Source organism: Schistocerca gregaria, chromosome 2, assembly GCF_023897955.1.
Source record: "Schistocerca gregaria isolate iqSchGreg1 chromosome 2, iqSchGreg1.2, whole genome shotgun sequence".
Lineage (NCBI taxonomy): Eukaryota > Metazoa > Arthropoda > Insecta > Orthoptera > Acrididae > Schistocerca > Schistocerca gregaria.
In genome coordinates this window covers 473,747,963-473,765,475 of record NC_064921.1, presented here as the reverse complement: position 1 = coordinate 473,765,475, position 17,513 = coordinate 473,747,963, and the positions used below count along the sequence as shown (strand labels likewise).

Below are 17,513 nucleotides of genomic sequence, written 5' to 3'. Positions count from 1 at the left end.
AGGACACAATCTGAGCTTCCTTCTTAGATTGTTTGCAGATGATGCTGTCGTTTATTGTTTAGTAAAGTCATCAGAAGATGAAAACAGATTGCAAAATGATTTAGAAAATATTTCTATATAGTGTAAAAATTGGCAATTGATCCTAAATAATGAAAAGTATGAGGTCATTCACATGAGTTGTAAAAGGAATCTGTTAAACTTGGTTTCCATGATAAGTCAGTCAAATTTAAAGGCTGTAAATTCACATGAATACCTAGGAATTTCAATTAAGAACAACTTAAATTGGAAAGCACACACAGAAAATGTTATGGGGAAGGCAAACCAAAGACTACAATTTATAGCAAATGCTTAGAAGATGCAGCAGATCTACTAAACAGACTGTCTACACTATGTTTCTCTGTCCTCTTTTGGAGTACTTCTGTGCGGTGTGGAATCCTTACCAGATAGGATTAACAGAGTAGGTCGAGGAGTTGAAAGAAGAGGAGCATATTTTGTACTATTGAGAAATAGGGGAGAATGTGTCACTAACATGATACAAGATTTGGGGTGGCAGTCATAAAAAAAAGTTTTTTTTTTTTTGTTGCTGTGGTCTCTTCTCATGAAATTTCAGTCACCAACTTTCTACTCTGAACGTGAAAACATAGGGAGAAATGATCATCATAATAAAATAAGATAAATCAGATCTCGCCTGGAGAGATACAGGTTTTTGTTTCTACCACGCGCTGTACAAGATTGGAATAATGGAGAATAATTGCGAAGATGGTTCAATGAACCTTCTGCCAGGCACTTACATGTGATTTGCAGAGTATCCATGTAAATGCAGATGTAGATACAGAAAGAGAAATTATCAAGACCACAGCTGGAAAAAAGGCAGTTACAAACATGTCAAAACTGAATATCATTAAGTGAAACTATGCAAGCCAAAGTAAAAACTTAACTCATTTCACCTTGGTTAATCACTAATCTGGTGTAACATCCCTTGTACTCTAAATATTATCTTGAAATTGTGTCAACTTTATAGCTATCTTTGTATCTGCGCCTTCACCTATTGGTTTTGTAATTGTAACTTTGTAGTTGTTCTTGTAATAGTTCCTTCACTTATTACCTTTATAATACCCTTAACTGTAGTATTACTTTATTTTATTTTATGTGCTGTTATTACAATTTGCCTGAGAATTCTCTGTCTTGTATGTAACAGTAGCTTGGTTTAAATGGCCTAGAACAAAATCAGAATCGATATTACTTTGGTATTTCCTAATTTAATTGTTAGCATTCTGTGTTAATCTCTTAGTAGTCATTAAATCTATTTTTCTCTGTTGGCAGCATCAGTGTTGTAAATCATCTGCTTTTTCCTCCCAACCTGAGCTACACAGTACTCTAATTACCTTTAATATGGAAGGTTTGTTGTTTTTACAGTCATCACTGTTCTCAGTCGCATTCCCTCACAAGGAATAATCTCTGCTGCCACTCCTCCATATTTGCACCAACCTTTGCACTTTGTGCTAGAGAAGAGTAACTGACCTTGAACTCGTTGCATTCTCCACACCCTGTCACCGCCCATGGGCCCCTCCCCCTCTTACTCATCCCACATACTTCAAGGCACTGGCTATGCCAGAGTTCAGGGCAACTGCTGTCCCTACTTTCAGCATTATAGCAGGAGCTATTCACAATGACTGTACACTACATCTCGCACATGCAAATTTGCAGTCATTATCAGCCCACTTGACTGAATTCAGCTGCATATTTCAGGACATCAGCTTTCATGTCACTCTACTGTTGGAGATGTGGCTTTAGCCAAGTATCCCTTCTGGCTCTGTAAGCCTCAAAAGTGTTCTGTCTGTGTGATATACAATCCACTCAAGGCTAGACATCTCTCTAGCTTTAAATCCTCATTCTCAGGTCTTGAATCTTTGTATGAAAACATAATTGTAGCTGGAGATGTGAACATAAATTTTATAAGCATCAGTTTTGCAGTTTCAAAATTCAAACACATACTTTCCTACTCAAATTGTATACTGTGCCCACTTGGGCCAACTCAACATACTGCAGACACTCACACCTCTGTCAATATTTTTGCAACAAAGTCTCGAAACAGAGCTATTCACACTGATCAAATTTCTGCACCTGGCTTACCTGATTATCATGTAATATTCATGAATTATTTGTTGCAAGTCTAAAGAACAAACTGCAACTGGCCACTTTTATAGACTTCAAGCAATTATGTCCGAGCTTATAGCTGATGCCTGTGACACCTCTTGGCGGGGAGTGACAGGAAATAACTTTGTCATAGGTTATGGAGCATCTAATTTCACTGAGATACTCAATAATTCATATGATAAACACACCCTGATAAAAACTGTAAGAATCAGCAGAAAATCTGCACCACGGCTTACTGATCAACTCAAACACTTTATGAGTATCAGAGATACAGCACACAAAAAAATATAAATGGCATCCTACCTCTGAGAATAATCTCACATACAAGTGAATTCGCAACCACGTTAGCCAGTCAGTTAGAAATGCAAAACTCAGGTACACCAACTCAGTAACTGAGAAAAGGAACAGGTAAACCTAATCTGCAGCTGAACCTTTCATTCCTATTGAGAATTTAGCAAGGAGAGGTCCCCAGTGGTATAATCGACTTTTTGCAACCAGCTATATGTGGTGTAGGTTAAGAACCCAGGCATCACACCCTGAACCCATTCACCCTGGTGGGCCCTCTTTTGCAAGTAATAGCCGAAAAGCAATTTAGCCTGTTCCTCTACATTAAATTATCATCAGACTTTCGACTGCCATCTTAGTGTAATGGATAGCGTAAATCAGTAGCAAACAGAAGGTGGTGGGTTAGATTCCTGTCTAATTCCTATTTTTTTAATTTTTTTTCTTAGGTTATTTGCTTCAAATGTAATATTTTTAAATTTTCTAATCCTTTCCCAAGTCATTTTAATTGTTGTATCAACTTTTTTATTTGCTCTCATATTGTTATCCTGTCACTCCTTTTTCATTTGAAATGATTGTCCATATGGTTTTAATCCTTTTTATGGGTTTAATTCTTTTTTTATTTATATATTGTAATATTTAATCATTTTAAAATACCGATCAAGTGACTAAAAATCAAAATAGTTATTAGTATTCATGTAGATCGTGCAACAGCACAAAAATTTATTTTTCATTGCGAGATATACAGTTTTTTGGGCGGTAATTGTCATACAAACATTTGAAACACAAATTGTTCTCACATAATGGACAAACTATAAAAGCTATCTGTCTATATTTACATAGTTTCTTTATCAAATTCAATGGAAAGCACACTTCATTCACACTGCGAAATATTGTTTTTTCATTACCTAACTTTGATTCATACCAGGTATACCTTATCATGTCTTGAAAGGCTGGTGCACACATAATTCAAAGAACAATTTAATGTACTTTGATAACATCGCCATGCGTAGCAATTTTGCGTTTATCTTGTAATAATGCTGGTGCGCTCTGAAGCATTTTAATAGTATTTTACACCTGGCGATAAAAATATACGTCACATGTCTGGCAAGGGGGAATACACTTTGGAGGAATAATTTTCAAAGTGCTTGTAGCTTCCCCAGTGCTGTTCACATATATTTCGTCATATGATGTGTTGTCCATCTGACCTCTCCATGAATCAACAAGTAACAAAAAATCATTTTCTTTGTGTATGGTTTTGTTACAGATAGCAAATATTGCACATATAGCTCTTTCGCTAATTTTCCTGATTTTGAGCAGGTGATGACCACATTTCCGTATTCTTACTCCAAAGTTCAATTTCTTTAGCAACCATAGGTCCAAATTTATTTCCAACATCCTGCATACATAAGAATGCATGGTAGCAATTCACAGGCAAATGTCAAGGAATACGAAAGTGAAGGCTTTCACCAAATTTCTCTTTTACACCAAAACTATTTTTGGTCCTCGAAATTCCAGTGATCGATGATATATTAATTTATAATTACAACTCATTTGATTGGTATTAATAACAAGGTTTGGACTATAATTTCCTACTATCAGCACTGTTCATTTTCTGCATCATTCTGCTGTTGCAGTTTCAAGTGTTGCAATGTCATTTGCACTAATGAAATAGTCACTTTTCTCTGATGTATTCCTTGTTTTATTTTAAAATTGCTTGCTCACTTCCCACTTGCAGAGAATGGCAAGTTTTCCTATAGATACAGAATGGCGATAACCATTGCCCATTGTTGCAGTGTACGCGTTGTCACTTGTTTGTAGTACATCCGAGCATCCTTAAATTTTTCAGATGTTTCAGTATCAATTAGACACAGCTTATGGAATTTAGTTCCTCCTTCTTTGACGTCTTGCTTCCATTTCCTCAAGTATCCTTTTCATGCGTGAAGGAGAGAAAGCACTTTGTTGTATACTTTTTAGTGAGTAATAGGGATTGGCTTCAGCGAAGGCGACTGCTTTAGCTTTGTATTTTAATGCAGTATTTGTCTATGGAGGTGCCTGGCAATTGGAAGGGTTAAAACATTCATCCATGCCTTCATCATTGAAAGTACACAGCAAAGAACAAATTTTCCATGTTAATAGTGAGCGAGGAAATCCAAAAATTAATAGCAGTAATATGGGAAGGCGAACTTCATCATACAAACCCTCTTCACCAGTCTCGCTGTTTAAAATGAGATCATCTTCCTGAAGAATAGCACTCTCCATCACAAATCTAATTGTTTCCTCTGCGATTCATTTGCCCATCATATTGCATTTGCATTTATATAATAGGGAGCATTTTCAGAGAGGAGAGATCTCTCCTTGTAAATAGACAATTTATAACGTAAGGCATTCGTGAAAGTTCTCCTTATTTCTTCATCAAATTCCTCCATTCTCTGGTCATGACATTTGCTGGTTGGTGAATTTACGTTGCTGGTCATTTCAAATGCCGTACACTCACAAAACAAATGCAAGAGGGAAGCACAAAAAAATAAACAGGAAAGAATTGATTTATGATTGGAAAGTGCAAACCCACCAATGATGTTGAGCCTGGTGGAGAAATGGGAACAAAAAAGGAAGTTAATGCAATGGCTTAAATGACTTGGCAAAGGATTAGAAAATCTAAAAATATTACATTTGAAGATGATAACTGAAGGGGGGGGGAAAGAGCAAGAGGAACTTGACGAGGGCCCAGCAGGGTGAATGGCTTCAGGGTGTCATACCTACACAACTATGTAGGTGGTTGCAAAAAGTCGATTGCATCACTGGGGACCTCTCCTTGTAATTGAGTATTTTGCACACCAACATCTCTTCTTGACCAATGCAAAAGGACACGGACATTGAATTCCGTGAAGCATCTGCGGTCAGTAAAAATGAAAAATTTTTTCTGCAGCTTGTAAGTCTCAACACAATCAGGAAGTCAATTGCACAAATTCGTTCTGCTGCCGCAGGACATGACAATATTGCAGTACAAATGATCAATTTCCACATCAGTTCATTACTGTTGATAATAATGTATCTTTTTGACCATTCATCTTCCTAGTGGCTTGGAGAAAGGGACTTGCTGAACCTATACTCAAAAAGGCATCTGCCAGAGAACCATCTGGTTATAGGCCCATTTGCATTCTACCAGAATTGTCTAAGGCTTTACAATACATAGTTGACAATCAGCTTACCAGTTAGTTAACCTCAAGTAACCATTTGGATGAATACCAATCTGGCTTCTGGAAAAATCACAGCATAGTGATTGCTCTCATAAAAGTTACTGATGAACTAAAACAAGCTGTGGACAAAAAGAGGCAACTTTTATGTGCTTCTTGGACTTCAGCAAAGCTTCCAACACTGTCAACCTTAACAGTCTACTTGCCAAACTCAAAAGTCAAATCTTTTCTTTGAGTACTGTCCAGTGGATCTACTTATACCTTATATACTGCCAGCAGGTGTGATGATCAGGACAAAGAGGTCACAGTGGAAGACTATAGTATCAGGTGTCCCACAAGGACCAGTACTGCCCCCGTTAATTTTTTCATTACATGTTAATGATGTGTCAGCTATTATCCCCCTTTGCAGACATTATTTATACTGCACTTACCCACCCAGAAGATAAATGCTGACTTAATTGCTTTATCAAAATAGGGACATAACATAGGTTTGAAACTTAACCCATCTGAAACATAAGGCAGCTTAGACATTCACAAGAGACTTATTACACTTCAGTTCAGGGAATCTCTTCTGCCCTTAGTCCTAAACAACACAGAAATCACCTTTTCTTCTTCTGCAAAGAATTTGGGATAATTCTGGATGTAGTCGCCCTCCGTCTGTCTGCCGTCGTTGACTTCTCTGATGAACGACGTTATGTTGTTATCTAATGTCTATGTCTCAATGATTGTCATATCTGTACCTCAGGTGGAGCAACCACAAATATCTTCACTATAACAGCAACTAAATTTCAGGTTTTCCTGACAATTAATGTTAACTTTTTGCTCAGTCAATCACCGTTCATTTGTTGCTGCATTACTGAAGACACGATAGTTAATAACGTCTTTGGATGTTACATACTAGTTACTAATTAAATGTAACTATGGAAATCACTTTAGATTTTTTAACAAGAACAACATTCAATAATAATTAAATGATGATGAATGATTGCTTTTTGTATAGAGGGAAAAAGGGGGTTGACCCTACAATTACTTTCAGCAATTATGGCTACTAAAATGCCCGTGATTTTTTTTATAGTTAGTCTCCCAAAGATATTATAGAAATGTGTATGGTCCATTACTATACTTCAGTACAGTCATTCAAACTTCATACACTTTTATATTCACAAAGCTAAGTGTCCAGTTCCGTTTTTATATTTAATTTAATGTCCCTTCGTATAGTTGCAGATCCTACTAAGAGTTATTCGGCTTGTAATAGAATTTAATACCGAGCACTACTTTTTCTCGCACACATAATTCCTCAGATATTCTTAGTCCGTGGCAGTACCTCAAATGTCTGTCCTGTAAAAATTAATTATAGTGAATTATCTTGCAGTTTAACAAAAGTTCCCTGATCGCTTCCGTAACATATCACATGAAAATGCCCGCTATATCGCATGTCACAACTACGTAGACTTATTCAGAGCGGGGAAAACAAGATGAAAGAACTAACAATACCCACCCAGGGTTTATATAGTAGAATTAAGAAACAAAAGTAGCCACATTAAACCCTTTTTGATTTCTCTGAAGCACTACTTTGGTGCGGGTGTTATTCTGATGAGAGATTATATATCGATAATTTTAATTAAAACTTTTTCAGAGCTATTAATTATTACTGATATTGTTGATTACCTGTACCCAAACTCTTTGCCTTTACAAATGTCTGCTTGTATATATATATATATAGGTGTGTGTGCGTGCGTGCGTGCGTGCGTGCGTGCGTGCGTGCGTGTGTGTGTGTGTGCGCGCGCGCACGCGTGTGTGTGTGCGTGCGCGTGTGTGGGCGCGCGTGCGAGTGTATACCTAACCTTTTCTTCCCCCTAAGGTAAGTCTTTCCGCTCCCAGGATTGGAATGACTCCTTACCCTCTCCCTTAAAACTCACATCCTTCATCTTTCCCTCTCCTTCCGTCTTTCCTGAGTTGATGTGACTTACCAAACAAAAGTGCTGGCAGGTCGATAGATACACAGACAAAGACAAACATACACACAAAATTCAAGCTTTCGCAACCAACACTTGCTCCTTCAGGAAAGAGGGAAGGAGAGGGAAAGACGAAAGGATGTGGGTTTTAAGGGAGAGGGTAAGGAGTCATTCCAATGCCAGGAGCGGAAAGACTTAGGGGAAAAAAGGACAGGTATACACTCGCGCACACACACACACCCACATACCCATCCGCACATACACAGACACAAGCAGGCATTTGTAAAGGCAAAGGCACATGGGTACCAGGATGGCCCCCTCGTACGCCAACCTATTCATGGGTTGCTTAGAGGAACCCTTCTTGGTTACCCAGGCCTGCCAACCCAAAGTTTGGTACAGATTTATTGATGACATCTTCATGATCTGGACTCACAGTGAAGAAGAACTCCAGAATTTCCTCTCCAACCTCAACTCCTTTGGTTCCATCAGATTCACCTGGTCCTACTCCAAATCCCATGCCACTTTCCTTGACGTTGACCTCCATCTGTCCAATGGCCAGCTTCACACGTCCATCCACATCAAACCCACCAATAAGCAACAGTACCTCCATTATCACAGCTGCCACCCATTCCACATCAAACGGTCCCTTCCCTACAGCTTAGGTCTTCGTGGCAAACAAATCTGCTCCAGCCCGGAATCCCTGAACCATTACACCAACAACCTGAAAACAGCTTTTGCATCCCGCAACTACCCTCCCGACCTGGTACAGAAGCAAATACCCAGAGCCATTGCCTCATCCCCTCAAACACAGAACCTCCCCAGAAGAACCACAAAAGTGCCCCACTTGTGACAGAATACTTTCCGGGACTGGATCAGACTCTGAATGTGGCTCTCCAGCAGGGATACAACTTCCTCAAATCCTGCCCTGAAATGAGATCCATCCTTCATGAAATCCTCCCCACTCCCCCAAGAGTGTCTTTCCGCCGTCCACCTAACCTTCGTAACCTCTTAGTTCATCCCTATGAAATCCCCAAACCACCTTCCCTACCCACTGGCTCCTACCCTTGTAACCCCCCCCCCCCCCCCCCCCCCCTGGTGTAAAACCTGTCCCATGCACCCTCCCACCACCACCTACTCCAGTCCTGTAACCTGGAAGGTGTACACGATCAAAGGCAGAGCCACGTGTGAAAGCACCCATATGATTTACCAACTGGACTGCCTACACTGTGAAGCTTTCTATGTGGGAATGACCAGCAACAAACTGTCCATTCGCATGAATGGACACAGGCAGACAGTGTTTGTTGGTAATGAGGATCACCCTCTGTCTAAACATGCCTTGGTACAGGGCCAGCACATCTTGGCACAGTGTTACACTGTCCGGGTTATCTGGATACTTCCCACTAAGACCAACCTGTCAGAACTCCGGAGATGGGAACTTGCCCTTCAGTATATCCTCTCTTCTCATTATCCGCCAGGCCTCAACCTCCACTAATTTTAAGTTGCCGCCGCTCATACCTCACCTGTCTTTCAACAACATCTTTGCCTCTGTACTTCCGCCTCGACTGACATCTCTGCCCAAACTCTTTGCCTTTACAAATGTATGCTTGTGTCTGTGTATGTGCGGATGGATATGTGTGTGTGTGCGAGTGTATACCTGTCCTTTTTTCCCCTTATGGTAAGTCTTTCCGCTCCCGGGATTGGAATGACTCCTTACCCTCTCCCTTAAAACTCACATCCTTTCGTCTTTCCCTCTCCTTCCCTCTTTCCTGAAGAGGCAACCGTTGGTTGTGAAAGCTGGAATTGTGTGTGTGTGTTTGTGTTTGTTTGTGTATCTATCGACCTGCCAGCACTTTTGTTTGGTAAGTCACATCAACTTTGTTTCTTTGTTTTTAGATATATTTTTCCCCTGTGGAATGTTTTCCAAGACTTACCAAGCGGGAAAGCGCCGGCAGACAGGCACATGAACAAAGCACACAGACACACACACAGAATTACGAGCTTTCGCAACTGGCAGTTGCTTCATCAGGAAAGAGGGAAGGAGAGGGAAAAATGAAAGGATGTGGGTTTTAAGGGAGAGGGTAAGGAGTCATTCCAATCCCGGGAGTGGAAAGACTTACCATAAGGGGAAAAAAGGACAGGTATACACTCGCACACACACACATATCCATCCGCACATACACACACACACACACACACATATATATATATATATATATATATATATATATATAAAAAACAAAGATTCCAAGACTTACCAAGTGGGAAAGCGCCGGCAGACAGGCACATGAACAAAACACACAAACACACACACAGAATTACTAGTTTTCGCAACCGATGGTTGCTTCTTCAGGAAGGAGAGGGAAAGACGAAAGGATGTGGGTTTTAAGGGAGAGGGTAAGGAGTCATTCCAATCCCGGGAGCGGAAAGACTTCCCTTAGGGGAAAAAAAAGGACAGGTGTACACTCGCACACACACATATCCATCCGCACATACACAGACACAAGCAGACATATTGAAATATTGAAATATGTCTGCTTGTGTCTGTGTATGTGAGGATGGATATGTGTGTGTGTGCGAGTGTACACCTGTCCTTTTTTTACCCTAAGGGAAGTCTTTCCGCTCCCGGGATTGGAATGACTCCTTACCCTCTCCCTTAAAACCCACATCCTTTCGTCTTTCCCTCTCCTTCCTAAAGAAGCAACCATCGGTTGCGAAAGCTAGTAATTCTGTGTGTGTGTTTGTGTGTTTTGTTCATGTGCCTGTCTGCCGGCGCTTTCCCGCTTGGTAAGTCTTGGAATCTTTGTTTTTAATATATTTTTTCCCATGTGGAAGTTTCTTTCTACATTCGACGTGGGAAAAATATATCTAAAAACGAAGATGATGTAACTTACCAAATGAAAGCGTTGGCATGTTGATACACACACAACATGCCAACGCTTTTGTTTGGTAAGTTACATTATATATAAGCTTATTTGTTGTGCCTATTTGCTACTTTGCATCTCCACTGTATGGTGAGTAGCAACTTTCCTTTTCAAAGTGTTGTTCATTATTATTATTATTATTATTGTTTTATATTATCTTTAGTATGTGTTGTTCTTTGGCAGGTGTAAGAGAGGGCCTTAAGGCCACAATCTTGTCAGGCTAAATAAGCAATAAGTAAATGAAGGCTTTAATGCAGCAGCAGTCCTCATAGCAATTTTTCTCTTTCCCCCTAAGGTGGTGTGACTTTATTTGATTTTTTTTTATGTTGTCTCCAAGGTATTACTCTGCCCTGTATAAGAAACTGGTGGATCCACAAATTGGATGCTCTTCACACCAGGCTGCCTTTGTGAACCTCTTATTCCGTTCCCTACAAAAGGATACTAGCACCCCGCGAGTATGCGCATTCATCAAACGTCTACTGCAGGTATGTCATATGTAACATGTAAATTTAAAGCTTGAGGACATAGAATGGCTTGCTGGTATTTACCTTTTGGAGGGGTCATTTGAAGCAGTGCTGATGGAAATAATGAAAAATAAAAGATACTACTCCTAGCTTTCAGAACTTGGCTTGATTGATGGTGGTTGGAAAGGAGGGTAGACCACTCAAAATTCTACCATTGGGCAAATGGGATGGGGCAGGGTGATTTTTAACGGAGTACAGAAGAGTAGCAAGACGCGACGACATGTTGGGGAGCAATTTCTCATCTCCAGATTGGAGGAAATTCATACTGGATAGGCTGCTTCAAGTGGCCTTTGTTGTGTTGCATGCATTCAACAGGATTGTAGGTAGAACATGCTCAGCAACATTGTACTGCTTATCACATAGATCATTTGAACCCCCCATCCAATATTGTTCCCCTGAACTCCAGAGATGGAAACTTAGTCTCCAAAATATCCTTACATTCCACTGCCTTCCTGAATTTAAACTCTGTGAACAACCCCCTCCTCCTCTTTCTCCCACTCATAGAATTTCATTATTTCCACATTAACTAATTTATCCCCCCCCCCTCTCTCTCTAATTGGTTTCTCTCTCCTTTTTCTCCCCCTTTTTCCTATTTTTAATTGCATTTTTTATTTCACTTTCCATTTATCTTCCTATTTAATCCATCTTCCCTTATAATTCTTCCCCTATTGTTATCCACGAACTGAAGCTAACACAGTGTTTGCAAACTGTCTTTGACCACCTGGCACCTTCTCCTTCACCTTTGTCTCCTCTCATCTTCGTAAATACAGATGAGTTTCTCTCAACCTAGAGTCTACATTCCAGCCTTCACCATCCAATTCCTCTTTCTCCCGCAGGAAGGTACATACTTGTGCTGAAAGCTAGGAATAGTATTTCCTGCTTCTAAATGTCCCTTTTGCCTGTGCTAGGATTTTTGCTTGCTGAAGATAAGTACTTGCTAGCCATTCTGTCTCTCTGTAATTTAACTGTTTTCTTTTTTTTTAAATTGAACTTCCAAAATGAGACAAATAACATACATAAAAACTATTTTATGTTTTTCTAATTTTATATTACCTGTATTATCCAGTTTACTCATTCTTTTATTTGTTTAGAAAATGATGGAAGAAAGGAAAAAGGAGGGACTAACAACTCATCTACAATGATTTTCGTGTGTGCATGTAGCGAAATAAGTCACCAGGCAAAGAACTTGGCGTTTACTAAGTTCAACTTTGTTTTATCCCTAACCTCATTTTATATCCCGCTGTGTGTAGAATGTTTAATTTGGGAGTATAATATAGATTTTCACTATTGAGGTTATCTTTAGATGGAGAAGAAATATCGTTAGGTTTCATTACATAGCAATATTTTATTGAGCTTTCAAAATGTTGAGCCATTTTCAGCATAATAAATAGGCTGGATGGTATTGAAATTGAATGCTCGTCAGTGTGCCAGCCATACCAAATTTTTATCTTGCCTCTTTGAGTGTAATAATCAAGGAAAGTTTGCTATTTACTAAGTAGTCTCTGTATGGTCCAAAGTTCCGAAATGTTAAGGTGCTTGCTGCCTTCTCTGAGCTGTCGTAGGCAGAAGCTTCTATGTGTACATGTTTCTATGACATATGTTTATTGCATAATGGCAAAGCTGTACTGGAAGTTCCAAATGGGATCGCTGAGCAAATTGTGTACAATATGTGGAAGCTGAGAGATACACATTATTTTTGTACAGCAATTGTAAGTAGTTTAGCAGTCTACAGGAGGGCTTGGTGGGAGGGTGGAAGGAATTGGATAAGATTCAGATCAGTAGTGGAACGTGGTGAGCAGTAATTGTGCAGCTGTAAGAGATTTGACTTATTAGATCTTGCTCTAACACCATTAATTGGGTTGGTTTTACCTCTTTTTGGTATCCCCGCTAGAAGACATGGAGATGTATCTAGATGAGTTGGTATGAGTATTGCAGTGGAATAGTGCCGAACACTGTCACGTGCGAAGAGCATTGCAAAGGCAGAGTCACTGGCTCAGATGTTTACCTGCTGGTGGCAGTAGGCCTCGGCTGGTAGTTCCTATGTGGACATTAACTACTTTGGACGTAGCCTTTGCCTCGCACTGTGTTTTGTTTCAAGTCTTAGTTGAAGCATCGGCTGGGCATCAGTGTCATTTCTCCTATTTAAACCAGTCGGCACCGTGCACCTTTGTGGCATCTTTAAACAGACATTCACTGTCCAGTGTGTTGTGGACTCGTATCCAACTCCGTGGCCACATGAGTTGTTGGTGAAGTTGTCAAGGGGCCAGTATTTTTCACCCATTGACTTGCTAGACACATATCTGTGGTTGCCCATCAAAGTCTGGAATTTATTAACAATATTTGGAGCAGTTGATTCAGGACATTCTCTGTTGCGTAAACTATGTCAGTGATATCCGGGTCATGGGTTCCACGCTATATGAGTATTTATGAAATCTGCAGGTGATTTTCAATGCCCTCTGATGAACAACCTTCATCAAACTCAAAATATGTAGGTTTTTCCCCCAAAGGTGCATTTTTTGAGACGTGCTTATCAAAGATGGCCTTGCCCCTACAAGCAAGCGCATCAAAGCCATTGTCAACTTGCTAGTGCCCAAGAATCTAAAGGAACTCCAGTCTCTTTTGGGTGAAATTTCTTATTATGCTAAGTTCATCCCGATGCCATGCCCATATGCCATCCTCTCAACTGGCTTCACCAAAAGGGCATCATATTCATGCGATTTGTGGACTGTTAATGGACTTTTCAGTCCCTCAAGCAGTGTTTGCGCTCTGCTCCTTGTTTGGATTCCTTTACTGCGTGTAAACTAGTAACCCTGGCTGCTGGTGCCTTCCAGTAGGCCCCTTGCTGTTGTATTGCATCAGAACCCAGGTATCATGAAGCATCCCATTGCTTCTCGCATCAAAGATGCTTTCTGCAGTGCAAGTAAAAAAGGAGGTGCTGGCTGCCACTTTCGGCACTAAAAGATTTCATGTTTTTTTTTATAGGGACCAAAAATTCCTGCTCATTACAGACCACAGTCCTCAGGCTTCCTTATTCATATCTCACTCTGATATACCAGATTGGATTGCCCATCAGTTGCAGAGGAGGGGCCTCTATTTCATTAATTATTGCTATTACATTTACCAGCCCACCACCCAACATGCAAATGCAGAATCGCAGTTGTGGTCTGTAGTTTTATTGGCAGGGAGTTCTAGTTTTCACATTGGATGATACCTCGTAACAGACATTGCTGGGGAGAGAGTAGCCACCTATGCCACTGACTTGCTTTTCTGGAAAATCATTTGAGCATTTCAGGTAAGATGGCTCAAATGCTCTTTCTGGAGAAGATTCAGTGTGACATCTTTTCTGTTGTGGAATCAGCTCAATGTTGCCCTCATGCTGGCCACAGAGGAGCAAAGCTATCCAGTCACCATCGTTCTCATGTTGCATCCCCACATACTCCATTTGCTGTATGTGTCACATCTGCTGGCTGGCAATCGATTATGGTTTTGGAAATGTTGTGCAGGCTTGCACAGCCTGTGCCCAGAACAAGGCTGCACCACTGCATCTATTTTCCCCTTGGCCAATTCTGAACCATCCTTGGGACTGAGCACACATAGATTTTTAGAGTCATGCTATGGGGGAGCATGTGGCTGTTGCTGGTCACTGTATTGTCAAATTTCTCGTGTGTGGCCAAACTGCCCTCCTCAATACTGACTGCAGCTAAAAGTTCCTCTCAGGTTAAAACTGTGTGCCAGACTGAACTCAAACTCCACTATTGCTAGAACACTGGACAATAGTGAATACTCTAAAATCCTGAAGAAGATCCCAGCAGAGGGGTCAAAACATTAATTATTTTTGAGGAAGTACGATGCGGCCTAACAACTCAGAAGATTTTTACTTTTAAGTGCTCTAGTGATTGAGCTACCCAAGTATGGCTTATGGTCCCTCCTCCGAGCTTTTCTTCTGCTGGTACCTCATCTCGTACCTTCTAAACTTCAGAAAAGCTCTTCTGCCAAACATATGAAACTTCCTGGCAGACTAAAACTGTATTGTGGACCAAGACTAGAAATCACAGTTCATACACTGCTAGAACTTTCAATTATAGCATCAAAACTGCACATAAATAATGAACTTGCTTTCATATTTCATTAATTTATACGATCACATTTAAGCATAATCTACAGCCTTGTTTTTGGAGGCTAAAGCAGATCAAGCAGTTTTGTTTCAGTCACTGTCCTCCTCAAGAAGAAGCAGTACAAGTGTTGCGTTGTAGCATGTTGCTAAAAGCCCTCTGAATCGTAATAGGAGGGGATAACAACACATATTTTTCTACCTGAGGCCCAGGTTATTGTTCAAGTCCCCCATGTCAGTGCTTCTAAATGTAGCTGATAATTTGTTCTTTAACTGAAAAGGAAAAGTCACTAGAAGAAGGTATGTGTTTGAAGTGGAGCAATCTGTTGTATCCTTTAATTGACACCGTGCCTCAGGACCTGTCGTGCTACAATTTTTCTGAGATAATTTGGAGAAAATAACATGTAATTTTCTGATCATTCTCTTGTGGTAGGGGCAGATTTCATTGTGCCAGTCAGAGTTGTGACTGATAGTGCAAAGTTTTTAATACTGCTTCACATTGTTGCACAGTGAACAGAATATGGGAATATTGACTAGAGGACGAGTTTTGTGATAAGGTAATAAACTGTCTAGCAGATAGAACTCAATGCATCATTGTTAACGAGGTTAAATCATCAGATTAAAATAACTTCAAAGCACACCTCAAGGGTGTGTTATAGTGCTATTACTGTTCACAATATAAATAAATGACCTGGTGGATAACATAGGAAGCTCCGTGGTGTTGTATATGGATAATTTTGTTGTACATAGGAAAGGTGTAACCCCAGAAACTGTGACAAAAAGCAGGAGGATCTGCAAAGAATTGAGTTTGATGCTGGGATGATCAGCAAGTTACACTCAATATTAATAAATATGACATACTACGTGTAAATAGGCAGAAAGACACATTATATTTTGATTACATAATTAGAAATCAGTCACTGAGAATAGTAGTGACTGTAAAACGTCTATGACTATACTCCAGAGCGGCCTAATGAATAACAACTACATAAATTAGTTGTTGAAAAAGCATATATCTGGTTGAGACTCATTGGAAGAATCCTAAGTAAATTTAATTTGTCAAAGAAAGAGTTGGCATACAAAAGCCTCATTAGACCCATTCTTGAGTAGTGCTTGTTTGTCTGGAATTATTATTGGTCAAGAGTAATACAGGAGATAGAGAAATCCAAAGAAGAGTGATGTGTTTTCTTATGTTCATTTATTAAGTATAAAAACAGCACTTTGATGCTCATCATACTCTAGGAACAGATGCCGATAGAGAGGCCGTGTGCATCGTGGAGGTATTTACTGTTAAAATTCCATAAGCACACTTTTCAGGGAGAGTCGTACAAAATATTACTTCCTCCAATATAAATCTTATGAAATGATCATTACGGAAAAAGTCAGAGGAATTTGAATCCATTTGGTCACTGCCAACAGTTTTTCTTTGTAAATGGAGCAGAGGGGGAGCAATCTCTTCTCGGATCGGTATTTTTAGTAGTAATTATATGTTGAGATGCACATGGAGCAGAGGGGGACCAATCTCTTCTCGGATCGGTATTTTTAGTAGTAATTATATGTGCACTTTCACTGGAATCTTGTCATGTTCACAGTTATTAAGTGTATTTCTGCGCAGTGAGCTTTTATGCTTGCTATTTTTGTAACATTATCTTTAAACGATAATTCCCAGCTGGAGGATATACCCTGATGAGCTGAACCATTATAACCATTTGCTTAGCAGCATGCTGATCCACCATTGGAAGGTGGAAGGTAGTGCAGTAGTGATTCTGCATGACATGAGTTTGACATGTCCGTCATAGGTTTCCGGTTGTATGTGGCACCAGATGTCTATGCACAAGCCGCACAGTTCTTAATAAGTTTTGGTTCGGTGGTTTGTGGGTGCAGAGCTGGTGTCTTATAGCATCCAGAATGTTTTCCATGCTTTCAGATCAGGCATATTTGGTAGCAGAACATCAATGTGCGTGAGTTTGCTATAATGCTTCTCAAAATGCTCTAGTATTATTTTGGTATTTGACATGGACAGTTATGGTGCTAGAATAAATCAATGCCATTGGGAAAGACATAAAGTGTGGTCTGCAATAATGTTCACATAGTCCACAGCTGTCATAATGCCTTCGGTTACTACTGTACATCCCAGGGATGTCTAGGTAAATGTCCTCTATAGTCAAATATTGCCCCCTCCAGTCTGTGCTCATGGCATGGTGCATGTTTTAAACAGTCGTTCACCTAGATGATGGTGACTCCAGTCACAAACATCGATCCAGTGTAACAAGAAACACGATTCATTTGATGAAGTGTTTTGGCTCACCATGTATAAAATCGATATACATGTAGGCCAAGTTAGCCATTAATTTGCAGTATCGTAA

The 17,513-nt window shown here is 40.0% G+C and overlaps 1 protein-coding gene across 1 annotated transcript in view; it reads left to right on the top strand.

Moving 5' to 3' along the window:
- The window catches only part of LOC126326497 (CCAAT/enhancer-binding protein zeta-like), a 177,542-nt gene that overhangs the window by 67,030 nt on the left and 92,999 nt on the right, over positions 1-17,513 (top strand). Inside the window, exon 9 of the mRNA XM_049995645.1 lies at positions 10,850-10,997. Within this exon, the coding sequence (XP_049851602.1) occupies positions 10,850-10,997 (148 nt within the window). The remainder of the gene's footprint in view (positions 1-10,849; positions 10,998-17,513) is intronic.